Consider the following 19,611-nt stretch of genomic DNA (forward strand, 5'->3'; position numbering starts at 1 on the left):
TTTATTTTTTGGCTGCATTGGGTCTTTGTTGCTGCATGTGGGCTTTCTCTAGTTGTGGCGAGCGGGGGCTACTCCTCATTGAGGTGCGTGGGCTTCTCACTGCAGTAGCTTCTCTCATTGTGGAGCACGGGCTCTAGGCGCGCGGGCTTCAGTAGTTGTGGCACATGGGTTTAGCTGCTCCGCAGCATGTGGGATCTTCCCAGTCCAGGGATCGAACCTGTGACCCCTGCATTGGCAGGCAGATTCCTTTTTTTTTTTTTTTTTAATTTTTATTTATTTATTTTATTTTTGGCTGCGTTGGGTCTTCATTGCTGCGCACAGGCCCTCTCCAGTTGCAGTGAGCGAGGGCTACTCCTTGCTGTGGTGTGCGGGCTTCCCACTGCGGTGGCTTCCCCTGCTGCAAAGCACGGGCTCCAGGCTCGTGGGCTTCAGCAGCTGTGGCTCGTGGGCTCCACAGCGCAGGCCCAGTAGCCGCGGCACACAGGCTCAGTTGCTCCGCAGCATGTAGGATCCTCCCAGACCAGGGCGCAGCAGGCAGATTCTTAACCACTGCGCTACCAGGGAAGTCCCTGTATGTCTATCCTTATGCCAGCACCACACTCTTGATTACTGTAACTTTGTATTAAGTTCTGAAACTGGGAAATGGTAGTCTTCCAATTTTGCTCTTTTTCAAGATTGTTTTGATTATTCTGTGCCTTTTGCATTTCTATAGGAATTACAGGATCAGCCTGTCAATTTCTGCAAAAAGACTGCTAGGATTTTGACAGGGGTTGCACTGAATATATATATATATCAATTTGAGGAGTATTACCATCTTAATGTGAAATCCTCCAATCCATGAACATAGAATGCCTTTCCATTTATTTAAGTCTTCTTTAATTTCTTTTAACAGTGTTTTGTGGTTTTTAATGTACAAGTTTTATACTTTTTTGGTTATATTCTTTACTAAGTTTTTAAAATTCTTTTTGATACTATTGTAAATGGAATTGTCTTAAGTTCATTTTTGGATTGTTTATTGCTAGTGCATAGGATTATACATACATACATTTATTTATTTACTTATTGATTTATTTGGCTGTGCTGGGTCTTAGTTGTGGAACACGGGATCTTTCTTTAGTTGCAGCATGTGGGATCTAGTTCCCTCACCAGGGATTGAACCTGGGCCCTCTGCATTGGGAGCACGAAGACTTAACCGCTGGGCCACCAGGGAAGTCCCAATACAATTGATTTTTGTGTACTAATCTTGTATCCAGTATCCCTGCTGAGCTCATTTCTAGCTCTAATAATTAACGTATTTTATATACAACATCATGTGTATACAAGATCATATCATCTGTGAATAGAGAATTTTACTTCTTCCTGTTCAATCTGGATGCTTTTTATTTCATTTTCTTGCCTAAATGCCCTAGTTTGAACCAAAATGTTGAACAGATAATGGTGAGAGTTGAACAAACGATAGTAAAATGATCTATTGTGATCTGTGTACCCTTTGCTACAAAAATTTGGCAACCATTTAACCCAAGTAAACCCTTAGTGAGATTAAAAACAAACAAACAAAAAAAATCAAGAAACAAACAAAATCCCCAATTGTAAATTATTGCCAATGCTAACCATAACATACCTTGGGAGTTGTGCTTTAACTTGTTTCTGACATAGATTATGGTACCTCTCCACTTTTAGAAATCCCTGATTCAACATTCTCTGGCAGACCAAGTCCATTCTTTTACAAACCTATGGGAAGAGAGAATGAGAAAGAAGAATTTTAAAAAGTAAAAACCACATTGGTAACAATTAAATTAGGCTCATAACTGATGGTTCAAAACTCTGTGCCAGTATTGTTCCCCAGTTTGCTATATGAATCTTTGAATCAGTGTATGTGGGTGAATCCCTCATTGTAAATTACAATAGTGCATTTAAAAATTAGTATTATGTGTAGGTAAAGAATACTTTACTCCTTAAAAAAAATATGTATATATATATATATATATATATATATATATATATATATATATATATATATATTTAATTTTTTTGGCTGTGAGACACGGCTTGCAGGATTTTGGTTCCCTCACCAGGGATTGAACCCATGCCCCCTGCAGTGGAAGTGCTGAGTCTCACTTTAGGTATTTGTTGAATGTTCTGGATGTATCCCTGCTATTATGGTCAGAGAGTATAATCCTGATGATCATTAAAACAACATATTTGAAGGTTTTTAATAGTTTGAAATAAGAAAATTCTCCTTTGGCCAAAAGCATATTCAAACTTGAGTCTAACTGCTCACAAAGTTTTTATGATCTATAACCAGAATGAGAGTTTTTAATTATTTCTTCTAGTGATTTGGGTTAAGTATGACAGATTATGATGGCCAAAGCCTATACTAGATACTGTCATATCCTCCAAAATATTTCAACATGTACAGCAGAAACTTAACTACTTTGAATCCTTTAAAAACATGGTGTCTTTATACAATAAAAGTACAGGATCTGAAGTCAGAACACCTAAATTTGACTCCAACCATTATACATCCTTGAGCAAGTCAGCTTCTATTTGAAAGCCTGAATCAGACATCTGTAAAATATGGATAGTATCTACTATATAGGGATGTCATTAGGATTAAATAACACACACTAATAAATCACTTGGTAAATTATAAAGTGCTATATAAAAATTATGTTAAATAAATTTTGTTTAACTTACCACTAATTTGAAAACTTTGCTTCATATATTTAGTTCTTATATTTCTGAGATATCCCAGTATCTTTTTTATCTTAATGAAACCTACTACACAAAATACATTTGTTCTTTGTTTCCTGAGTATTTTGCAGTGACTCAAAGTGATCAACCTGGACGTTAATTCTCACTATATAGGTGTTGCTGAAAGTGCAACACTGAGATATTATTGAGATAAATCTACATCAAGGCTAAGTCAATTAGGCAAGGGCTGTCTTATGCTTCTATCTCTCATAGCACCTAAAAACAAATGCTTGACAAATACTTGAAATGAAATACTGATGAAACTTTTGATACAAGTTTGCTTTCTCCTGAGATTATAGGGACAAAAATTCTGGTAAACTGGGTTGAGCTAATAATGGTTTTGATATTCTAATATTAAATACTAGCTATTCCCTAAATCCCAGTATGCCAAATGAAAGGTATGAAGGTAAACAGTTCTTTTCATTTCAAAGTAAATGAAAACATAATAAGGTTTAAGTACTAAGAGTAATTCTAAAAAATTGTATTTTAAAATATGGTGGAATCTATTTCTAACTAGTAAGTTATAAACATTTGTTCAGTGTCTACTGAAGAAAAATACAACCCAATATGTATTAACATAAGTAACTGTTTCTAAAACAAAATATTTAATGAGTTACATTTTTACAAATCTCTGATCCGTGGTTTAACAGAAACAAGTGAATTTTCATATCTGCTTCTTCTGCATTAAAGAATGAGAGTGAAAACTGCAAATAATATATTAGTAAAGTAATGAAAATATTTTATATTGTAGAGACTCCCTAAAAGGGTCTTGGAAACCCCTCTGGTAAACCTGGACCACAAATGAGAACCAGTGCCCTAATCCTGCGTAAACACGTTGCCATGAACACTGGTACTGAACTTTATGTGAGGAAAAAAGAAATTTTATCATGTTACTGGAGGAAGGAAAAGAGAGTATGTCTTTTTGTGTGTGATGAGGGGGAATAAAGCAGGCTAAATTCTCATCTTTCGTAGTAGGAAGTCAACAGATATTATCAAATAGAAGACAAACAACCCAAAGACTTGAAAGTGGTGCCTCTGAGGAACAAAAATTGGGGGTTGCATTGTTGTTAACGTTGTTAAAACTTGATGTGAGACACCCTCTAACACAACTTTGTAGAAAAATACTTTTTCTATTTGTGGACTCTATAACCTCTTTGATAATTTCTGAGTTAAATACTGGAACCAAACCCACTGTGGTGATGATTTCCTAATTTTTTTAAAAGTCAAATCATTATTCTGTACACCTTAAACTTATACAGTGCTATGTATCAATTACATCTCAAAACTGAAAAAAAAGTTTATTTACAAAGTGAAAAATTAAGGTCAATTACTGCTGTACTAATTTCCAAGGTAGTTTCTAAATTATTTTATTATACTAGAATTTTGCTGCACTGAATCCAGCTAAATAATAGAATTTAGGTATCTCTTAATAATCTAGAAATGCAATGGAATGAGTACTGACTAGTATGCGTATACAACTGACTAGGGGATGAGAATATGAATAAATAATCAGATACGGTCAACCAAGGGACTTCACATGATACAAGATTTGAACCAGGCTTTAAAGGAAGACAGGACAAGGACTGCCAAGTTAATACTGACAGAACAAAGGCACAAAGCCTGGAAGGAATAAACCATTAGCAAGCAAACTACTTCTGAAGACAGATCGGATATGTAGGCAAAGCTGAGAGGAATAAAATCTCTCAGGTTTTGAGCAGGAAAATCAAACAGTAATGAGAAGTAAGTTTAAAAGGAAAAAGATCACCCATTTTGGGAGAGATCTAGTATTGGTACAGTTGATTGGTCATTTTCTGGAAGCAACTGTAATGTTAGGACTAAAGATATGGTTCTGGAAATTTCACGTGAAGATAGCTGAAACCACTGCAGATGAATCCCAAATGAAGTAAAAGACAAGAAAATAAAGGCTTATAAATGGAGCCTCAACTGACCATTATAACTAAAAGCTGGTAAAAAGGATCAGAAAATATACACCTAAAACGAATACTGTAAATCAACTATACTTCAACTAAAAAAAAATTAGAAAATAGGAGGTCACAAAGACAGACAAACTAGAATAGCACCACAAAAGCCAAAAAGATTTGAAGCATTAGTCAATATTGTAGGAAAAGAACAGATTTTTTTTTTTTTTTTTTTTTTGCTGTACGCGGGCCTCTCACTGTTGTGGCCTCCCCCATTGCGGAGCACAGGCTCCGGACGCACAGGCCCAGCGGCCATGGCTCACGGGCCCAGCCGCTCCGCGGCATGTGGGATCTTCCCAGACCGGGGCACGAACCCGTATCCCCTGCATCGGCAGGCGGACTCTCAACCACCGCGCCACCAGGGAAGCCCAAGAACAGATTTTAATGTGGTATTCTTCCATTCATAAATGTTCTATAAGCACTGACCGACCGATAGCATAAAAACAAAGACACGACAGAGCATATATCTATCTTTTGTTTAGGATTCAGAAGGAAGCAAAGTGACCTCTGAAAAACAGCAATCCACTAATTTTCCCCAAGGTGAGCAGTTTAATGTTAACTGCTGACAATGTATGTTAACTTGCAAAACAAAATTATCTTATGTAAAGTGTAGCTCTAAATTTGGGGATATTTTAATTGTTTCCCAAGGCTAAAGGGAAGAAATTTCATTTCTCCAGTTATTAAAACAAAACAAAAATCCTAGCAATTTGGCAATTTACCCAAGACAGAAAAATAAAATTCTAGAATCTGATATACAAAGATGATGACTATGTCAAAAACAATCAGTGTATTTAGAGATTAGGAAAATATATACTATAAAAACAAAAGGGAACTAATGGAACAAATCAGTCTACAATGAAGACGTTTAGCTTGGCCCCTCTGTTATATATTTGCTGCTCTAGTATGAAGAACAGATTTGGTTTTTTCTTTGTTAATTACTTCAAGATTTAAAATGCCATGTTTATTCTTTTTATCATTTTCTAACTTAAGTGGTCAGTAATAAAAATTTTTCTTCACTTGTGTTTATTTAGAAATCTTTTTTGTTGTGCCACTATGGCCCTTCTTAATGCAAGACACATACACCATAAATCCAGGAAATGTACACTTTTCCTGTTAAACCTAATCTCTAATATCAAATCTTAGTTGATTCTAAGATGTACACTTTTCATCTTTTAACATCTGACAGTGGAATGGTCTTCCAATATATGATATATTACAATATAATTGCCAGCATTTCTTTCTCAGATATCTTAGATGCCTTGAAATATAGTATGCTGGGCTTCTTCAATTTTGTTTAAGATGCTGTAAAGACTTTAAGATATGTTATCAATTTAATAAAAGCTCTTCTGGAAGAAAAAAAAGTACTGCCACAATAATATACATGCAATTTGATCAAGATGCATTCTCATTTCAAAAATGTTAAAATGGGGACTTCCCAGGCGGTCCAGTGGTTAAGACACTGCACGTCCACTGCGGGGGGGCTTGGGTTCTATCCCTGGTTGGGGAACTAAGATCCCGCATGCCATGCGGTGCGACCAAAAAAAAGAGGAAAAAAAAAGGTTAAAATATGAAACTATACCTTGGAATCAAGGAAATACTGTAATGGAATCACATTTTTATGTACTCATTTCGTGCTCTGCAGTTTTCAAATGAACAGTTCATGTTTTTATCCAATTAATTAGGAAGCTATTATCAAAGATTAGGCTGCTTATTAGACCCTTGAACTGAAAGGGATGTAGACACCAGAACCCGTCCTTTCTTTTTACAGTGAGAAAACTGAGGCCTTAAGAGTTTATATGACTTGTCCAAGGTCATCCAGCTACTCAGGGGCAAAAAATGAAATTAAGAATCAGGGTCTTCTAGCAAATAGATACTTATTGTTTATATATATACATATATATGTATCAGTCTAATATGGACTTTAATCTAATATGGATTACTCTCAGTTTCCTCATTTTTTTGTATTGGCTGCACAAGATTATTTGAAGGATTGGAGAAGTGCCTAGGACAGCACCTCAATAAAAACCAAGCTATGTGGGGGAAAAAAAAAAGAATCCAGGTCTTCTGATTTGTATCTTTTAAAATTTAGTGATCAGTAGCTATACAGATCAAAATGATTATCCTAATTATTCTCAACTGATTAGAGTCTCAAATAATACTCCACTGCTATAGAAACTGTTGGCACTAGTCTAGAAAGTAGGACTTCTTTATTTTAAGGACATTAGTGGGGGGTTCTTACTACACTACTAAAGTTTAGAGATGGAGCTAAACCAAGATCTTCCTATAATCCTCTCAATCAGACAAATCTGCTGTGTAGAATATTTGACAAGCCATCTAGGCTGGATTCTTCAAAAAGTCATGAAAGAATGAAAATAGTGAAAAAGTGGGAGGAATGTTCTAGATTAAAGAGTCTAATGTATTATTAGATTTAAGAACCTTAACTCCCTCCCCAACCCCTCCGAGGTATAAAAAAACAATATAAAATGTAATATTAAATCCCTTGGAAGTGATGATATTGTGATTATATAGAAGAACTATTCAGGGGTAAATGTCATTATATTTGCACCTTACTTTCTAATGGTGAATAAGCATACAAGTGAAAGAGATACAGCAAATGTGGCAAACAGTTAATGACAGGTGATAAAATCATTTAAAAAATGAACAATGAATGAGCCAGGCCTATTTGTTTTTTCAGTGAACTCCTCTTAATTTCCCTTACCTATTAAAAATATTGATACAACTTGCCCCCTCTTTCGTAAGAATACTTTAATTTTTTATAAAAAAAATTCTATCTACCTGGCATGGATTGTTTAAGATACAATACTATATACAGAGAGACACAGAGTTAATTCTCAATCGTCTGCTGATAAAATTACAACAAATTAAAAATTCTCTGGGTGTCCTCCCTAAATATTCACTTGGAAAGAAAATGTAAATTTATTTTAATATTAGCCTGAGCAAAACAATTAGGATAATTACATGCCTTTTTTTCTGCTGGGAATGTTCTTCTATCTCTGACTGGATGAAAATTCATGATCTTGAGGAAGCCTCTCCTGATTAGCCTCAACATTCTTGTATTTACTACTATGCATTTGTTGTCCTAGTGCTTTGTAAATGTGCTCAAGGAAGGTGTTTACGTTGTCTCAATGAAGATACTGTGGACAGGGTTACTGACTGAACACCTTTGCTTTGAGACTGTGCAGGAGTGAACTGTCCCCCAATTATTATAATTTCTTACCTATACTTAAGTACCTGTTAATAAAATCAATAACCTGATGATGACATGGTGGGGGAAAAAAACCCCCAGCAACGCAGAGTGTATTTTCTATAATACAGCGATACAGAGCAGTGGTCCTCAAAGTACGTGACCCTTGGGATTCCCAAGATCCTTTCAAGAGTTTGCGAAGCTAAACTATTTTCATAATACTAAGATGTTATTTGCCATTTTCATGCTTATTCTCTCACAAGATACAGCAGACTTTTCTAGAGGTAACATGACATGTGATGACAGCTAAGGGTGATGCATTGCGTATTCTTGTGTTTTCTAGACTTTTCAAAGGTAAGCTCTTAGGGTCCTCAATAATTTTTAAGAGTGTAAAGGGGTCCCGAGACAAAAAAATTTGAGAACTGCTGGTATAGAGCAAGAGATAGGAGGAAGACAGCTTGCCTACTTAAAAAAACAAGTAATGGTTTCCCATTTTTCTTCTTCTGATTGGTATTTTCTACCAATCAACCCTCTCTACAACTGAAGTTTTCAAACACATTTGAAGAAAAGATGTGAAAGGAACTAGAAATGGGTAATAGACTTAACTAGATAGAGTGCTTCAGAGAAATATCTTGAGACAAAAGCATATATTTATGTACCTTGTTACCAAATGGAAAATTTCATTCCAGATAATAAGCAGGACTTCTGAATTTAACTTTTAGTCAAATTTGTCCTGAACCACTAATAGGATTCCATTAAATTTATAGGAGCTCCAATAGAATCACAGAGGAGAAAGTATGATAGGATCTCTCTAAAACAACTTTTTTTTTTTTTTTGGCTGTGCCACGCAGCTTCCAGGATCTCAGTTCCCCAACCAGGGATTGAACCCCAACCCCCTGCAGTGAAAGCGGGAGTTCTAACCACTGGACCACCAGGGAATTCCCTAAGACAACTTTTAAAAAGCCTCCCATACTCATTTTTTCAGTGAGCGACAACACTGTACTCATGAGTCAAAGTTATACGTTTAAAGTTAGCTTTGATCTGCTCTGTAACTAGCTGTAGGACCTCACTTCTTAACCTGTGCCACTTGTTTCAAAAACTCTCATACCTGCCAAGGAGGCCTAGGTGACAATCTAATGCTGCATCAGCACAAATTTGTGTGATTTACTGGCAGAACAACTCAAAGTACATGTTTTGTCATTTCAAAAGTTGTGTTCATCCAATTAATTTTAAATATATTGGAGAAGTTAAATATTTAAAGAGTTATTTTTATGTAACCAGGATTTCCAAGTTCCATGTACATTTTGGAGCAAATAGTCAATGGCAGAAAAAACAAAACAAAATCCAATTTAATAAGGCATTTGGACAGTCCCTTGGAAATAACTGGAGAGTCAAACTTCAATAATTCATGGCAACAGGAAGCAAATTATCAACTAAACTGCACAAGTAATTGAAAAATGTTATTTAGTCATTTCAACTTAGAGCAAATCTTTTCAAGAAAATACAGAGTAGTTAAGTGGATCAAGCACCTGTCCTCTAATTTAGGTGCTAACAATAGTTATGACTGAGGTCCTAATAAGGCAAGTAAATTGGGAAGGAAGAAAAAAAAGAAACATCTGAAAAATAAACTAGCTCATCAACCAATGAAGAGTTGACATTTAGCTTTATGGAAACCAATTCTGTTCTTAATTAATATCACTCTCTTCCAATTATATCCAACCTAACTCCACTCAAGGAACTACGTAATTTATATGCCAGATAGCAGCACACACACTGCTACTGATTTTCCGGCAAACAGCATTTAGGTATAAATGGTCACTTAAATGAGAAAAGGCATGTAAAGTACCTAACAAGCACTATCTCTAGGCAGCCAATTTCATTAAACGATCGTAATTAAATTAATGCTGACATCTAGTGGCAAGAAAGAATCTTTCATGTTACTTGAATTGTACCTTATGACATCAAACCAATGAATCTACAACCAAAGACACTTCCAAATCCCCACAAAAGATTATCCATTTAATCTAAGAATTATCCATTAACATTAAGAAAGGAATAAGAAATAGTTCCCCATTACTAAAGCAGAGGAAAAAAAACATCTTTAAGATGTAAAACTGGCAGCAGAATCTTTTTGGGGGGTAGGAGTGGAGGGGTGGTAAGGGACTCCTTATGGAAAAAATCTTTGAAACTACAAATTTGTATCTTTAAAACACTAGAATAGATAACTGCTTAAAAATTAAGAATGCAGCTGAATACTTCACTTGAAAGAGATGTCATTTACTAATAAATTGTGGGGTGTGTTTTTAACTTTGTCCCCTAGGACAGGCTGGTTTTCCCCCCTTTAAAAACGTTTTTAATTTTTAAAAAAATAAAATGACCAACAAATGAATAACCCCCCCACCCAGTTCTCCTCAACACTTATAAAACAGAACTGTGAACATCCCAAGCTTTACAAAGGCATTGTCTGGCTGAAAGGCTCAATTCAATCAAATGCTATGGCCAATTTCCAGACACCAGGAATGTATACCATGAATTCTGATCAAACATCATCCTTTATAAAAATTTGAAGGAATATTTAAGATTCTACAAGAAATTCTGGATGACATGTCCTGGAAATTAAGGGACAATCATTTTGAAATATCACTTTTCAAATGAAGAATTTTCCATCCTGCAGACTGGCATGGTTAATGTGCTATGTTGACAAGAAAAAAACCCAACAACTGTCCACCAGTTTGAATGAATATTTACAAGCTTCCTTTAAAAAATAAGTATACTTTCAGAAATACAATTATAATCAATTTTAGATTGGAGGTGTACACCTAAAATATGGCATATTGATTATTAAGAAAATGCTATACACAGCACATTCAGCAATATGTCTTTGTCCTCTTAAAAACAACACGACCACAGATTTAGCTTCCACACAGAATCGGTCTGCAATCATTTCAAAATGTCCACCTCCTTCAATTTCCTTACCACTTAAATTCACTGAAAGGAAGCAAAATACCTGACTGACCTAAGATATTCATCAAACCTTCAGTGAAACTTCTGGAATGAAGAAAATCCCAATGGCAATTTATTTTCATAAATCATGGACTGAACTACTGTGATTTTAAGGTATAAAACCTCTCCTAAAGCTGGCGGGTGGGCGTAAATCACTAGTTAGAAAACGAACTGCAGGAAAGAAAAAAAAAACCTTCTCAAGGGGCAAGTTGCTTCACTATGGGTGGGAAGTATCAGGGGTGAGGCAAAGCCGGAATAGTCACTTCTCAGGGCTCTACTTTACTGGTCAACTAGGGCGCTGGGGTTGAGGTTACGTTCCAATTCCTCCAAACCTCTACCGGCTTTTGGGAGGACCGACCGATCCGACTTTATTTTCTGCAACAAGAAAACTTGGCGGGGGGGGGGCGGGGGAACAATACGTTATTCTCGCAGACAAACCAAACCTGGCTGGGATCATCTCGACTACTTCGGAGTGCTGGCCCCCCAACTCCGGCCGGGGGCTGGAGGGTGATATACAAAAGGCAGGTGGCGAGACCCCTCCGGCGTCCACTTTCAGGTCGGAAGGAGGTGGGAAGCCCAGCTCCCGCTGCCTCCCCGGCCGCGGCCCCGCTTCCGGGTGGGGGGCACGGAGCCCCCCAAGGCCAAGTTCCCGCAGGCAGTCGCCCCCAGCCCCAAAGCAAGGGCAAAATCCGGACAAGACCCGCGGACCGGCCCCGACAGAGACTTTGGGGCGGGAGGGGCGCACTCGGTGCTCTGGCGCCGGCTGCGGCTCCCAAGGGGCTCCCTCCCCGGGGAACGCTCTTTCCCTCTCGGGCCCTCCCCAAACCTCGGCCCGGCGGAGAGGGCGGCGGGGGTCCCGTGGGGGCCTCACCAGGCGGAGCTGGCTAATTTCATCGTAGGACATAAAGCTGAGGATGTTTTCGATGGCTACGATGGGCAGCGCCACGAGCGTGTTGTTTTGAGGCAGCTGGTCCGGAGCCAGCGCCGGGGCCGGGGGAGCCTGGGACCCCGGCTGCGGGGGCTGGGGCGGGGGAGGTGGGGGCAGTCGCTGGGTAGAGCCGATGGCCGAAGGGGAGCCGCCGTCGCCGTGGCCACCGCCTCCTTCCTCCACCATCCTTTCCTCCGACGCCGCCGCCATCTTGGGGATTTGATTCTTTCCTCCCACTGCAAGGGGAAGAGGGACTCTTCCGGTGCGTCACTTCCGCCTCTTGAGCCGCCGGGGAGGGGCACCTGGAGAAGGGGGAGGAGCCCGTGGATGACAGACGGAGAGAGACACATTGCTGCTTGTTCAAGTGGGAAGTAGAGAAGAAAGATAGTCTTTGTAAGCCCTTTCTTCTAAGATTGGAAACGACTTGAGGGCAAGGGAACCCTGTCTAAAATTAACTTCATCGTGCAATTTTCTTAAAGTGCTTCCAATTTTCTTAAAGTGCTTTCCTGATAAAGGGAGATAAAAATTATGTTAACTAGTAAGTGTCGATGGAATGATGTAGAGTATCATCATTTTTCAAGAACCATAGTAATAATTGATTTAGGTAAAAAGGAATGAGGGATTGATTAAAACTACCATATGAATGAACTTTGAATACATGTTCAATTAAAGAGGCTAGACACAAAGGATCACATATTGTATGAATCCGTTGATATGAAACGTCTGAAATAGCCAAATCGACAAAGACAGAAAGTAGATTAGTGGTTCCCAGGGGCTGGAAAGAGCAAAGGAAAGGAGAATGACTGCTAAGGGGTGAAAGGTTTCTTTCTGGGGTAACGAAAATGTTCTGGAATTAGATAATGGTGATCGGTGCACAACTTTGTGAATACACTAAAAACCAATGAATTGTACACTTTCAAATAGTGAATTTTATAATACGTGAATTGTATCTCAATAAAAAATTGATTTAGGGGCTTTCCTGGTGGCGCAGTGGTTGAGAATCCGCCTGCCTATGTAGAGGACATGGGTTCGTGCCCCGGTCCGGGAAGATCCCACATGCCGTGGAGCGGCTGGGCCCGTGAGCCATGGCCGCTGAGCCTGCGCGTCCGGAGCCTGTGCTCCGCAACGGGAGAGGCCACAACAGTGACAGGCCCGCGTTCTGCAAAAAAAAAATAAATAAATAACATAAAAAATTGATTTAGGCAAGAATCATCAAAAGATGCTAAAACTAGAAAGTAAAGGTGTGATGTGGAATATAATATTTACATAGTCTCAAAATAATCCCCATAAATTACATATCAATTACAAAATAAAAAGGTTTACAATAGTGAAAGTTGGTGAACACCACCACACCAAATGATCAAAATTAACATCATGAGTTATGGGGGGAAATGGATATTATACAGTTCCTGATGTGTTATCTTAAAAAGGACATAACATAATGTGGTATTCCTACCAAAAAATACATAACCTGTATTTGAGGTAGACAAATCTAGGTAACTATCCCGTCGTCTTAAAAAAGGTTAATGTCATGAAAGACAAAGACTATGAAATTTTACCAGATTAAAAGAGATGAAAGCAACAAGATAACTAACTAAACATGGGTGATCCTGGATTGGATCATGGAGTAGGAAGAAGAGCAATAAGAACATTACTGTGACAATTGGCAAAATTTGAATATAGAATATATGTTAGATAATAATATTGTAATCATATTAAGTTTCCTGATTTGGATAATTTTATTGCAGTCTCATAAGCGAATGTCCTTCTTCTTAGGAAATACACGTTGAAGTGTTTAGGGGTAAAGGAGCATGATATCTCAATTTGCTCTTAAATGGTTCAATATGTAGATAGATAGAGAATGAGATTAATAAAGCAAATATGATAAATGTTAACAATTGCTGAATCCAGATGAAGAGCATATGAGAGTTTGTACTATCTTTTTTTTTTTTCCTGCCAGTTTTCTGGAGCTATAGTTGACAGACAGCACTGTATAAGTTTAATGTGTACACATAATGACTTGACTTACATACATCATGAAATGATTATCACAGTAAGATTAGTGGACATCCATCATCTCATATAGATACAAAATTAAAGAAATAGAAACATTTTTTTTCTTGTGGTGAGAACTCTTAGGATTTACTCTCTTAACAGCTTTCATATATCACCTCTAGCAGTGTTAATTATATTTCTCACGTTGTACATTACGTATCCTTGTACTATCCTGTGACAAGGATTAAAGGTGCACAAATCACTAAATTTTGAAGCTTTCTGTCTTTCGTTCTGGGTGTTTAATCTTTTTTTTTTTTTTGCGGTACGCGGGCCTCTCACTGTTGTAGCCTCTCCCGTTGCGGAACACAGGCTCCGGACGCGCAGGCTCAGCAGCCATGGCTCACGGGCCCAGCCGCTCCACGGCATGTGGAATCTTCCCGGACCAGGGCACGAACCCGTGTCCCGGCAGGGGACATCGGCAGGCGGACTCTCAAGCACTGCACCACCAGGGAAGCCCTGGGTCTTTAATCTTTAAGTTTGCAATGTGTCCTTTCTTTTCCTGCTTTGGTTTGGAATCTAATTGTTGCATGGTAGAAACTGCAGCAGAAGCTAGGCATGACTAAGGGCTAAAGGAAAGGGAGTGGCAACTAAAGCAAGGAGATGAACTGGAGGTGGTGGTAGTGGTTAGCTTGTTAGAATTGGCGTCCTTTCCCCATTCATGGGTATGTAAACTATTGGTCATTTTACCCATCATTGTTGCAGATCATAGAATTCTTTGACGTTACTTCTTTAGTTCCTCTACCCTAGGATTGCTTAGCATTCAAGTATGCCTAAGTATGTGCATATTTGTAATCTGTTAACTTTATCTCCACTAATATATTGTAATTTCATTTTTCTACCTAGGGTATTGCTATATCTTCATAGAACCTGTTACAATTTTATCTGAAATGAGTTCATTTTCTACCTTGCTTTATTAGAGTTATATACTTTGATGGTAGGTTGGATTGAGATTGAATTTCTGTAAATGGAATCGTGCTTTATCTTTATAAAGAAAACCCCTAGGGGCTTCCCTGGTGGTTCAGTCGTTAAGAATCCGCCTGCCAATGCAGGGGACATGGGTTTGAGCCCTGGTCCGGGAAGGTCGCACATGCCGCGGAGCAACTAAGCCTGTGTGCCACAACTACTGAGCTTGCGCTCTAGAGCCCATGAGCCACAACTACTGAGCCCACGAGCCACAACTACTGAGCCCACGTGTCACACGAAGAGTAGCCCCCACTCACTGCAACTAGAGAAAGCCCGCACACAGCAACGAAGACCCAACACAGCCAAAAATAAATAAATGTTAAAAAAAGGAAAATCCTTTAAGAAGTGAATCATCACTCCCTTCATCTATTGGATAAATCCACGAGTTATATGCAGTTTTGTTTTGTTTGAAATGGACCTGTGAAAAGTCTTCCTGTTCCCTTATCTCTCCACATGTGGTCAACTAGTTAACATCTAGGCCAGGCTGACCCCTGATCTAAACAACAGAATAAAACTTTGGAAACAATTTAAACCACTTCCTGCCAGTAAGCCCATTTAACTTGTCTTCTGTTTATGTATATTGGATCTGTGCCCCTATGTTCCCTACATATTTTTTTTAAAAGAGAAAGTTTCAAAACAAATGATTGCTTTGTTTCAATTATTGAAACCAATGCTTGTTTTAGAGATGTTTCCCAATCAAAACAAATACTTGTAACTAAAACAGATATTTGAACTTCTGGGAGTTCTGACTTCTAAATGTAGTTTTTACACCATCTGTGTACCATAGGATCGTTGCAGGATAATGATCTCTAGTACAGGATGGACCTACGCATCTTAAGATCTGTGTGTTTCTAGTTTCATATTTAATGAGAGAGTAATATTACCTTCCTTCTTTATTTCACAAAGTTCATATGAGGATGAGCTGAGATAGCAAATGGGTGGACTTTAGAATTCCTTAGATTAAAGATGTTCAAGTCAATTTACTGTAATGTAGTATAGTCACTGTACATTATCCTGGCCCCATTATCCATCTGCTTTCCTGGTTAAGATGTGTTCTGAGAGGATAGGATTGGGTTGGGTGCAGTGAGGTATGCTGGGGGCTAAGCTATTCAGTGGCACCTCCACAGGAAGATGGACTTTATATGTGAAAAGAGGAAACTAAAACCAGACATTGTTTTTCCTATTTGTTAGCAGATTTGTAACATATAGAAAGAAGGGTGAACTCATAGACTAACGAAAAAGAGTTTTGAGGGTTTCTATGGATTCTAATTAACCATGTATTTTTTTCCTTTTTAATTGCAGTAAAGAAAAAACATAAAATTTGTCATCTTAACCATTTCTAAAAGTACAGTTCAGTAGTGTTAAGAATATTCACATTGTTGTGCAATCTCTAGAACACTTTCATCCTGCAAAACTGAAACTCTGTGCTCATTAAACAACAACTCCCCATTCCTCCCTGCCCCCAGCCCTTGGCAACCTCCATGCTACTATCTGTTTCTATGAATTTGACTATTCTAGACACCTCATGTAAATGGAATCATTCCAGTGCTTGTCTTTTTGTGAACTGGCTTATTTCTCTTAGCATAATGTCCTCAAGTTTCATACATGTTGTAGCGTGTGTCAAGATTTTCTTCCTTTTTAAGGCTGTATAATATTCTATTGTATGTATATCCCACATTTTGTTTATTCATCAACGGACACTTGAGTTGCCTCTACCTCTTGGCTACTGTGAATAATGCTGCTATAAAAATGGGTATGCAAATATTTCTTCAAGATCCTGCGTCCAGTTCTTTTGGATATATGCTCAAAAGTAGGATTGCTGGATCATATGGTATTTTCATTTTTAACTTTTTGAGGAACCACCATACTGTTTTCCATAGCAACAACAGTACTTTACATTCCCAACAACAGTGCACAGAGGTTCCAATTTCTCCATATCCTTGCCAACACTTGTAATTTTCTGGGTTTTTTTTTTTTTGATAGTAGCCATCCTAATGAGTGTGAGGTGATATCTCCTTATGGTTTTAGTTTTCATTTCCCTAAGTATTAGTGATATTGAGCAGATGCTTGTTGGCTATTCATATGTCGTCTCTGGAGAAATGACTATTCAAGGCCTTTGCTCAGCTTTTAATTGTTTTTGTTGTTGTTGAGTTGTAGAAGTTCTTTATATGTTCTGGATATTCACCCTTTTTCAGGTAAATGATTTGCAAATAGTTTCTCGCGTTCTGTAGGTTGTCTTTTCACTCTGTTTATTGTGTCCTTAGATATACAGAGGTTTTTAAGTTTGATGTAGTCCCACTTACTTATTTTTTCTTTTGTTGCCTGTGCTTTTGGTGTCATATACAAGAAATCATTGCCAAATCCAACGTCATGAAGCTATTGCCTATTTTTTTTGGAGATATATAGTTTTAGATCTTACATTTAGGTCTTTGCTCTATTCTGAGTTAATTTTTGTATATGGTACAAGGTAAGGGTCAAACTTCATTCTTTTGCATGTGGATATCCAGTTTTCCCAGCATCATTTGTTGAAGAGCCTGTCCTTTCTCCATTAAATGATCTTGGCACCCTTGTCATAGATCATTTGACCACATATGAGTGGGTTTACTTCTGGGCTCTCTATTCTGTTCCTTTGGTCTACATGCCTGTCTTTATGCTAGTAGCACCCTGTTTTGATTACTGTAACTTTGTAATAAATTTTGAAATCAGAATGTGTAAGACCTCCAACTTTATTTTTCTTTTACTATTTTTTTTAAGACACATTTTTGGACTAGATGAGTAGTTTCCTGTCATGGCACATGTCTGAAATTCTATTATTAGATACATTTTTTTTAATTTAAAGCTTTGACTCTAGGGAAAGTTAGCCCACCAAACTTTCAATTCAGCAAGTGCTTATTGCTTGCTAGATGGATAAGGCACCGGGAAGATACTAATGTAAATGATGTTTCACATCCCTGAGAGGAAGTGAATCTGACTGCAACATTGGTTACCACATGAATCCACTGAACTGATTGCATTGACCTGGCTGGCTTGACTGGCATCTCCTTATTTCCTCATATACAGTGTTTCTAAAGTTTATTTGGAAAGAAAAGTTTAATTTCATGGACTGTTTTTCATACAAAGTGATTCAGCTTTCTCCTGCCATTAGAAAAGTGTGTAAACAAAAATTATAGGAACATGTAAGTAGTAGTTAGTTCCAACTTAAAGGATCAGGGAAAACTTCTCAGAGGTTACATTTCAGCTTTACCTAGAAGGATGATGGTATTGGGATACTTGCGGACGCTTTCTTAATTAAAAAGTGACAAAGGGTATGAGGACATTTCAAACAAGAGGAACAGTAAGAGCAAATAACACCAACTATGTAAACAACCAGAAGATCAGGAAAGTGCACGTGTGTACAGGATTTTGGGCTTTAATTCTGTAGACTAGTGGGGATTATTTTTGTTCTTAATTCTTTTGAAATCCTTGTGCCAATTATCAGTTTATTGCCTCTGAGCTCTAAATTCACCCTTTTTGACTGCTTTGTGAAAACAGATATGGGCCCTGTAAATATTTTTCCTTCCCAGAGAGATGTTGCCACAGGAAAGGGTTTTCTTACTGGTTCCAGTGTGCTTGCTTGGCAGGCTCCTGCAGCAAGCACGCGGGTGGCTTCTCCTGCCCCATCTCCTGCACTGCATCGTAGTTAGGGGCACCCCGTGGACACCAGCTCTCCCTGGCACCTCCTCCTCCCTCGGATGGTTTTGTAGTAAGGTGCCTCTGGTGAGACACCTCCCGGAGAACAGCTTTCCACTTTCAGTAAAGTCTCAGAGGGTGGATTATTTCCAGCAAGTTTTGCCAGCACAGCACAACACAACCTCAACTTCTCTGCTGTCCAGTGAGACACAGCTGCGCCCTCCAGCAAGGTCTGGGTCTCAGGCCTGGAGGCGTTTCTTCGGCACTGCTGTGTCTTAGTTCAAAGGATATGGCTGCTCCTTATATTTGCCATTTCTATATTCTTTTTTTTCTTTTTTTTTTTTTTTGTGGTACGCGGGCCTCTCACTGTTGTGGCCTCTCCCGTTGCGGAGCACAGGCTCCGGACGCACAGGCTCAGCGGCCATGGCTCACGGGCCCAGCCGCTCCGTGGCATGTGGGATCTTCCCGGACCGGGGCACGAACCCGTGTCCCCTGCATCGGCAGGCGGACTCTCAACCACTGCGCCACCAGGGAAGCCCTATGCTCTGTTTTTAAATGTATCCAGGATTTTGTTTTAATCAGGTATAGTAAGACGACAGACATAGAGACAACTACCTTGAAAGGAGAGTTTATTACTTATAATTCCCAAGAGGAAGGGGCCACCGCATCACACACACACACACACACACACACACACACACACACACACACACACATTCCATGTGAAATCATGTGGGGAAGCACCACGATCAGCTATGAGGCAGAAGGAACAGAGGGGAAAGTATGGCCCAGGGCGTTTATTGTGGTTTTTCGGGGGAAGGAATGGGTGAAGCGAGATAGGCAAGTTGACCAAGTTTAGGATTGGATAGCTTGAATAATTTCAGCAGGCTCTGGGCTACCAGGTTGTCTCTAGTTGTCCTGTACTTGGCTCCGGGGTGATTTAGGGCAAGGGGATAGTGTTCTGAACTGACAGAGGCTGGTAAAAGGAGGTGGTTGGACTCTGAATTGGTTGGTGTGCATATCAAAGACATGTTCAAAGGCAAGTTGTTTTCTAT

The 19,611-nt window shown here is 38.7% G+C and overlaps 2 protein-coding genes across 4 annotated transcripts in view; one reads left to right on the forward strand and one right to left on the reverse strand.

Annotated features, from left to right (window-relative positions):
- FBXO28 (F-box protein 28) overlaps nucleotides 1–12,099 on the reverse strand; it is a 30,435-nt gene extending 18,336 nt beyond the window's left edge. For all 3 annotated transcript variants that reach the window (XM_060091383.1, XM_060091381.1, XM_060091384.1), the window contains exons 1-2: nucleotides 11,813–12,099; nucleotides 1,622–1,731 (exon numbers count right to left, since the gene is read on the reverse strand). In XM_060091383.1, coding sequence (XP_059947366.1) covers nucleotides 1,622–1,731; nucleotides 11,813–12,079 — 377 coding nt within the window. In that variant the 5' untranslated portion in view covers nucleotides 12,080–12,099. The remainder of the gene's footprint in view (nucleotides 1–1,621; nucleotides 1,732–11,812) is intronic.
- Nucleotides 1–19,611, forward strand: part of TP53BP2 (tumor protein p53 binding protein 2) — a 193,791-nt gene that overhangs the window by 49,299 nt on the left and 124,881 nt on the right. The window lies entirely within an intron of this gene.

The sequence above is a fragment of the Mesoplodon densirostris genome, chromosome 2 (genome assembly GCF_025265405.1).
Source record: "Mesoplodon densirostris isolate mMesDen1 chromosome 2, mMesDen1 primary haplotype, whole genome shotgun sequence".
NCBI classification, from domain to species: Eukaryota; Metazoa; Chordata; class Mammalia; order Artiodactyla; family Ziphiidae; genus Mesoplodon; species Mesoplodon densirostris.